At 39.3% G+C, this 7,141-nt stretch overlaps 1 protein-coding gene across 1 annotated transcript; it reads left to right on the top strand.

Annotated features, from left to right (window-relative positions):
* Positions 1-1,775: 1,775 nt before the first annotated feature.
* LOC136210626 (uncharacterized) lies at positions 1,776-5,502 on the top strand. Its single transcript, XM_066001979.1, has 4 exons — positions 1,776-1,841; positions 1,943-3,233; positions 3,385-4,046; positions 4,648-5,502. Exons 1-4 carry the CDS (start codon positions 1,794-1,796, stop codon positions 4,756-4,758), a joined length of 2,112 nt encoding a protein of 703 aa, XP_065858051.1. The 5' UTR covers positions 1,776-1,793; the 3' UTR covers positions 4,759-5,502.
* Positions 5,503-7,141: the final 1,639 nt, after the last annotated feature.

Genomic DNA, 7,141 nt, shown 5'->3' with positions numbered 1-7,141 from the left:
GAAGAACTTAACAATGGCGAAATTTGGTTTAGACTAAAAAAGCTTGAACCGAGGATTGGGTAATGATTTTACTGACTTAACTAAGCGATTGCAAAAAACGATTTGAGAATTGATTGATTAAACTAAGAGAATTTCAGATTTGAAGTTTCTGAGAATCGAAAGCTTTTTTGAGGAACTGAAGATTAAAGAACTAATTCTGGGAATTGAAACCTTGTTTAGACTAAATAGATGCTAGAGAACGATTTCTACGAATCTAAGGATTGATAAAGAAGCCGATTTTGGCAGAGAATTTGAGAGAAAAATTTGAGTTGTCTGTGTTTGATTGAGTTTGATTGATTTTTTAGTGCGTTTGGAATGAAAGGATTAGGCTCTATTTATAGGATTTTGGGTAACAAATTCCAAGTTAGTGGCCCTTATTTTTCTCAAACATGATCCCACTACCTTCCCATGAGTTAAAGAAAGAAAGTGGGTGAGTGGGGAGTTGGGAATGTGGAGGTAATGCCGTTGAATATGTCCTGAGATGTGAAGACAAGTTCAAACCCGTTTTTCTGCACTATATCTCTTTGAAAAATTCTACCGGCTTCGTTTTAGCTCCGTTTTGCTCCGTTTTTGACATTTCGGAAAGATAAAATCCCGAGCTTTTTGAAAAAAATAATAGCTGTCTGATATCTTGCTGTTTCGGGGTTCGTTTTCATCGTCGAAGTTGCTGGACGGGTTACTGAAAAATGGTGCAAATTTGCCCCTGATTTTTATTATTTCTTTTTCTTTTCTTTTTTATAATCATCTTTTGATATTATTTTCTATTTTTTTGTCACATTTTTATTTGATTGCAAAATGAATTTAATTAAAATAAAATAACTATAGACTAAAAATTATAACCTATGCTAAAAATACAAAAAATTAATTAGCCCCCAACAATTGCCCCCCTATTTTATATGTAAAGGATTTGGAAAGAACTTTGCATATAAAATAAGTTTTTGAAGAATAAACCCCAAACTTTCTAATATCAAACCTTTGGCCCTAATTTATTTCATATTTTTCACTTACTCCTTCCTTCTCCTAATAGAACTCTCCCACCTAAACACTTCATATTCTTCTCTTCTCTTGTAACTCAAATACGTTTCTCCTTCTTCTCAAAACAGTGAAAAACTAAAACTCATCTAGCATCAAGGCAACACCATTCCAAGCTTTAAGACCAAGCATCAATCACAAATGGGTGAGTTCTTCTTCTTTTGTCTCTTTATTTACTCACTTTCCATGAAAATCCATAGTTTTAGAAGCTTGAATTTTTGAAGAAAAATGGCTATGAATACCCATTTCGGGTTTTGATTCACTCTTTGCTTTTCTTGTGAATTTCTTGTGGAAATATGTGATTAGGCTTCTAAGATCATAGTGGGAAGCTAGAATTTGGTTTTGAATGTGTGTTTGATGGTCGTTTTTTGTTTCAATGTCTGTGAAAAAATGGAGGTTCGGTTTATGGGTATTTTTGTTCGTAAAAACCGAAATTGAAAGGGCTGGTGGTGTTTAGATTACGTGTATGAGCTTTAGGGACTGATTTGAAACCGAATGATTTGAGAAAATTGGTTATGTCGATTTCTTCCTTTAATTGCAGGAGTTTGACTAACGTTCCCCTGTTTTTATCTCTTTTTTTTGTTTACCTCAATCTTTTCCTCTAATTATTTTTTATGATTCCGGTCAATCTTTGGTAAAAACGAATGCGAATGAATGATGGTGTAAGTTGTATTTTGACGGATTTCATTATATTTCTGATAGCTTCCTCATCACATGCTTGTATGGTTTCTCCCGGCTCATGGCTCAGAAAGAAGATGAAAATCACCGAGGTAAGATTTGTATGGACATTGATGTTGCAACTTCACACATTATGTGATGAAATTTTTTTTTCTTTTGATGCTCTGTTGAAATCTCTTTCTTTAATTTGGAGGACATGCTCATGTCGTGTGGGCCTACGGCTGAGTCTGATACACTGCTACCTCCTCCATTTCCGCTTGCAAGTGATCAAGATTTGGCTTTAAATGTCAATACCCGAGAGCTCCATTCAACCAAAAGGTCCCTCGTTTTTCCTCGCTACTTTAAGGAGTGGAATGATCTCGTTAATAAGACCAAAGGTACTTACTCAACTGCTTGGGAACGTATGGGCATAGCTGGTCTTGTTTATTTATCGGTTCATGAGATTACCATGGTTGCCACGGTATTAGAGGGAGCTTTGAATTTTTGGTCGTCTCATTGTAACTCTTTGATTCTACCTCTCGGGCCTATGTCTATCACCTTGAGAGATGCGGTGGCAATTACCGGGCTGCCGATTTTTGGGGATGAGGTTCCCAGTTGGGTTACATGTGACGCTTTCCCAAATGTGACAGGAAAACGTTCACGAAACTATGCTGCTATGATTACCAATCTTGCAAACAAGGAAATTTTTACTGTGGATGATCACCTGGTTTTTGTTTGGATTCTTTTGAGCCAATGGGTCTTCGAGCCCGTGGGATGTTCACCGACTTTGGAAGTGCTTGTGATTGCTAAGGCCTTGGTTACGGGGCAGAAACTCGCCTTAGGAACGATGCTACTGGCCAACACTTATCGCCGCTTGTCCATTGTGGTGACAAATCAACCATTTTCCAAGTTGAAAGGCGGTTTGTGGCTCCTCCAGCTGTGGCTTTTTGCTTATTTCCCTCATCTGTCAACAGGGAATTACTGGCCCGAATCTCAATTTCTAGGAATTGACATGTGCTACCGCTCTTCTAACTTGAGTTTGAAAGAGGTGCTTCGCTATTTCCGGACCAGGATCCCTTCATCTCTGAATGACTTGCTTATTTGCTCAACTCGGAGTGATTCGTACTTGCCTCCCTGTGCTAGGACTTTTTCTCATGCAGCTAGTAAAGAGGATCGCCAGTGGTGGAAAATGTTTTGCTTGACACGAAAGCTGCATCACGGTACGTCTAGGGCCCGAAGTTCACGGATATCAACTACAGGGATGGTCTTATATGCTCCTTGCTTGTGGGCACGACAGTTTGGCTTGTTCCAAGGCATTCCCGGGCCTGTACCATTTCCCTCTAGTCAAGAAAGGCACGGGGCAGATGAGGATGACATCACGGCTGCTCTAACCGAGGCTGAGACGGGTGTGGAGAGATCCAATGGGATAATTTTTCTTCATCCGGATTATCCGAGTTTTGATTCTTGGTGGAGCATCGTTTTTAACTCGTGTATGCCTCCTACAGGTAAACTGCTAGACTCTTAAACTCTTTTTATTTTCTTTTTCTGTTTCTCACCTCTAATTTTCTCTCTTTTATCATTCTTGCTTTTTTGACTTTTTTAATTTTTCAATTTCACCCTTCTATTCTAAATTTTTTATTTTATTTGCTTTGACAGATGCAAGTGGAAGTTCAGAGGAAGACTTGAGGACTCCGCGGCCTGTATTCACAATATTTCCCAATCCCGAAGACCAAATTACAAAAGTGACGTCGGGTGGGCCGATTTATGACATGAATACAAGGCGCTCAGGACGAAATCATAGGGTTGGTCTTGGCTTTTATAACGACGACACCAATCCTATCGACTTAACTGAAGATGAGCCGGCTCCTCAAGGTAATGGAACGAAAATGTCCCCTAAGACTTTGATCAAAAAGGAGAAAATGTTAATTGACATTCCAGTTATTTATGCTCGTGTGAGTGAGCAATGTGAGGATGAAGAGGAGGTGGAAAGTGATGAGCGGGCGGAAGAAGTAGTTAATGAAGGAGAGGGGATCGAAGGGGCTGATCCCGGGATCCGTGAGATGGAAAACGAACCGAGTGAGAGCTCATTTTTGGTTTATGATGATGGGGGGGCTTATGAAGATGCCAAAAGGAGAGAAAATGAAGATGTTGGTATCATCAGAGTCTCGAGCCTCAGTGATATCAACACATTATCGACTTCTCCGACCTTTACTTTCAGTTCTATTGCTGCCGATTCTTCACTGCTGCAACCCCCGGCAAGGACACTTCTTCAAAGTTCTTCCTCGCTAAACATTTTGCTCAATTCACATCCTTCACAGGTTGGTCCTCCCTTTTTTTTACTGTTTATAAATTATTTGCCTTCATCTTCATCTTCTAATTCACTTCTTCTTAAACTTCTTGAACTACATTGTTGCTCGTGTTGATGAATAAATAATTTGCTGTTGATTTTTTTTTTTCTGATGCTTCTGATTTTTAATCAAATTTTTCTTTTCTTTTTGCTGTATATGACGAAATCTGCTGCACCCCTTGATTTATTTATTTCTTAAAATTGCTGTTGTCCCGTTTATGCATGCTCCATGATACTGAAATTTTGTCGGTTGTGGCTTGCTTGTTGAACTGATCGTTGGATATGCTGAAATTGCTATAATTTGTTTTTTGAAATCAAATTTCTGCTGTTTCAACTAAAGAAACAGCTGCTGAAATTTTTATTTTGCACTGCTATTAGCCTGAAAGTGAAAACTTGATTCGGCTCCTCTTCTTTGCAAATAGAGATGAAAAAAAAAAATCCAACAAAAATGCTGCTGAAATTTAAACAACCCATTAGTCAATTTGCAACTCTATCTTTTAATGTTGATTATTTTCTTGAGCTGCTCAATTTGGATTTAATTGAGTTGCTATTTTTTCCTTTTTCTTTTTCAGGAATCGTGCTTGACCGATGTTCGTCTTGATCCGGTTGAGCTTCAAGTCGAGAATCCATTTGATAATATGGATTTTTCATTTATGACAGAACCTGCCCCCCGACGTCTTTGAGTTTGGGTGCCATCCGTGACGCTCATGGTGTTATCTCGGATCTGATGGCGATTCAGTTGAGCAATTGGAAGGGCGATCAAGTGGAGAGGGCCACGGCTAGCTTTTTTATGTTGATCTCGGCGAGCACCGATCCGGTTGAGGCTGCTAACTTGACCACTTTGAAGGACAAGATGATTTCTACTTTCGGGTCCTATTCTGAGAAGAATATGTTGTCGGCTCAACTGTCTTTTCAAACCAAAACTGGTTTAGCCGAAATTAACAAGTACAAGGAGCAATATGCCAAGATTCAAGAGGATCAAACACAAGATCAAAACCGGATCGAAGCTCTTCGGGTCAAGAGGATTCGACTAACAGAATTGGAGCAAGAAATGGTCGTGATAAGAGCGGAGTGCGATGAGTTGGTGAGGTCTGGGGCTGATTATAGGGACGCTTTAAAGCATGTTCAAGGCGAAATGCAAAAAGAGAAAGATCGGTTGACTAGTCAAGTGGCTTTGATGCGGACTTGGCACGAGGAGGGCGAGGCGCACCGCCGGGCAGCCATGGCTCTTTGTGATGAGTGGCAGCGTGAGTCTCGAGCCGACATCACTTCATTTTTATCTTCTCTCCTAGCGCCTTGATTTATTTTGTTTATTACCGACACATTTTCACCGCGTGTTTTAACGGTTTCTTTATTTTTTATTCTTTCTTTTTTTTGTGCAACTCTTTTATTATCCCTGTTTTTTATTTTATTTTATTTTGTTTTTTAGGACGTGTAAACGGACTTTTGATTATTTCGCTTCTTTTTGTCACGTTATTTTCACATTCCTATATGTTTTTTTTTTGAACAGATGCTTGATTGATCCTAATATACTAATGATGCTAAAAATGTAAATTAATTAAACAAGGAACTAACCTAAAAAAATGAGAGAGAAAAAGAAAAAAAATGATAACAGCAAAAACGCAAAAAACTAAACAATATTTAGTACCTCATTGAATGTTAACATTCGGGTCGTGTCCGATTTTGCGCATTTTATGCATTATTCGTTCCCAAATTCACTATGTCCCACATTGTTTGAAAATACTTTTTCAAGTATCTCCCATTAATGTATCTCCGATGAGGTTCTCCGTTTATACCTTTTAGCCAATATGCATTGCCCGGTAAGACTTTATGAACTTGGAACGGTCCTTCCCAATTAGGCGACCACTTGCCTAATTCCGGATCTTTAGCACCGATTGGTAAAACCAATTTCCATACCAAATCACCTTCTTGGAAGGTTTTCTTTTTTACCTTTTTATTATAGACATCCGAAACCTTCTTCTTTTGCACGAGAATACTGTCGAGAGCTGTTTGACGTTCGTAGTCCACCTCTTCTAACTCCATGATCATGGCTTGTAAATAATTGTCGGGTTCGAGCTCGTGTTGTAGCATAACACACAACGAAGGTACTACAACTTCAAGTGGTAAAACTGCATCATGACCAAACGTTAGGAAAAAAGGACTTACCCTAGTAGCTCGCATTTTGGATGTTCTCATTGCCCAAAGTGTCTCGGATAGAATGGTATGCCAATCTCTCGGGTTCTCTTCGAGCATCTTCTCGAGGATTCCAGTGAGAATTTTATTTGACGCCTCGGCTTGTCCATTTGCTTGTGCGTAAAATGGCGTTGAATGGATCAACTTAATCCCGTACTCATCCATGAAGTTTTTCAATTCTTCACCTCGGAATGCCGGTCCTTGATCTGTAGTGATTGACTCTGGGATCCCAAAACGGTGGATTAAATTCTCTTTGATAAATCGAATTACATCCTTTTGATCAACTTTCTTCATCAGTAAGGCCTCGACCCACTTGGAAAAATAATCCGTTGCTACTATGATGAAGCAATGCCCTTTTGACGATGCTGGAAATATTTTCCCAATTAAATCGATCGCCCAACCTCGAAATGGCCAAGGCTTAATTACCGAATGCAATTCTTCTGCAGGAACTCGTTGAACTTGGCCATACTTTTGACATTTCTTGCAACCTTTCGCATATGTCATGCAATCTTTTAAAATCGTAGGCCAAAAATAACCATGCCTATTGATAAGCCATCTCATCCTCCTTCCTGATTGATGTGCACCGCATACGCCTTCGTGGACTTGCTTCATTACCTCCATTGACCTTGGAAATCCGAGTCACTTTAACAACATTCCATCGTAGCTCTTTCGATACAAATCACCTTCCAAAAGCATATAATTCTGAGCTTGAACTCGAAGTGAATATTTCACTTTGTTAGACGGGTTCTCAAGGTAGTCGATGAATGGCTTCCTCCAATCTTGGGCCAAATTAGCGTCAATGTTAAATGACTCAAGTTGGATTTTTCTTTCGGAGATTGACGGGTGGCCTTGACGTTTGATGAGAATTATCTT

Source organism: Euphorbia lathyris, chromosome 1 (assembly GCF_963576675.1).
Source record: "Euphorbia lathyris chromosome 1, ddEupLath1.1, whole genome shotgun sequence".
In the NCBI taxonomy this organism is placed as follows: Eukaryota; Viridiplantae; Streptophyta; class Magnoliopsida; order Malpighiales; family Euphorbiaceae; genus Euphorbia; species Euphorbia lathyris.
This window is presented reverse-complemented; position numbering and strand designations above follow the sequence as displayed.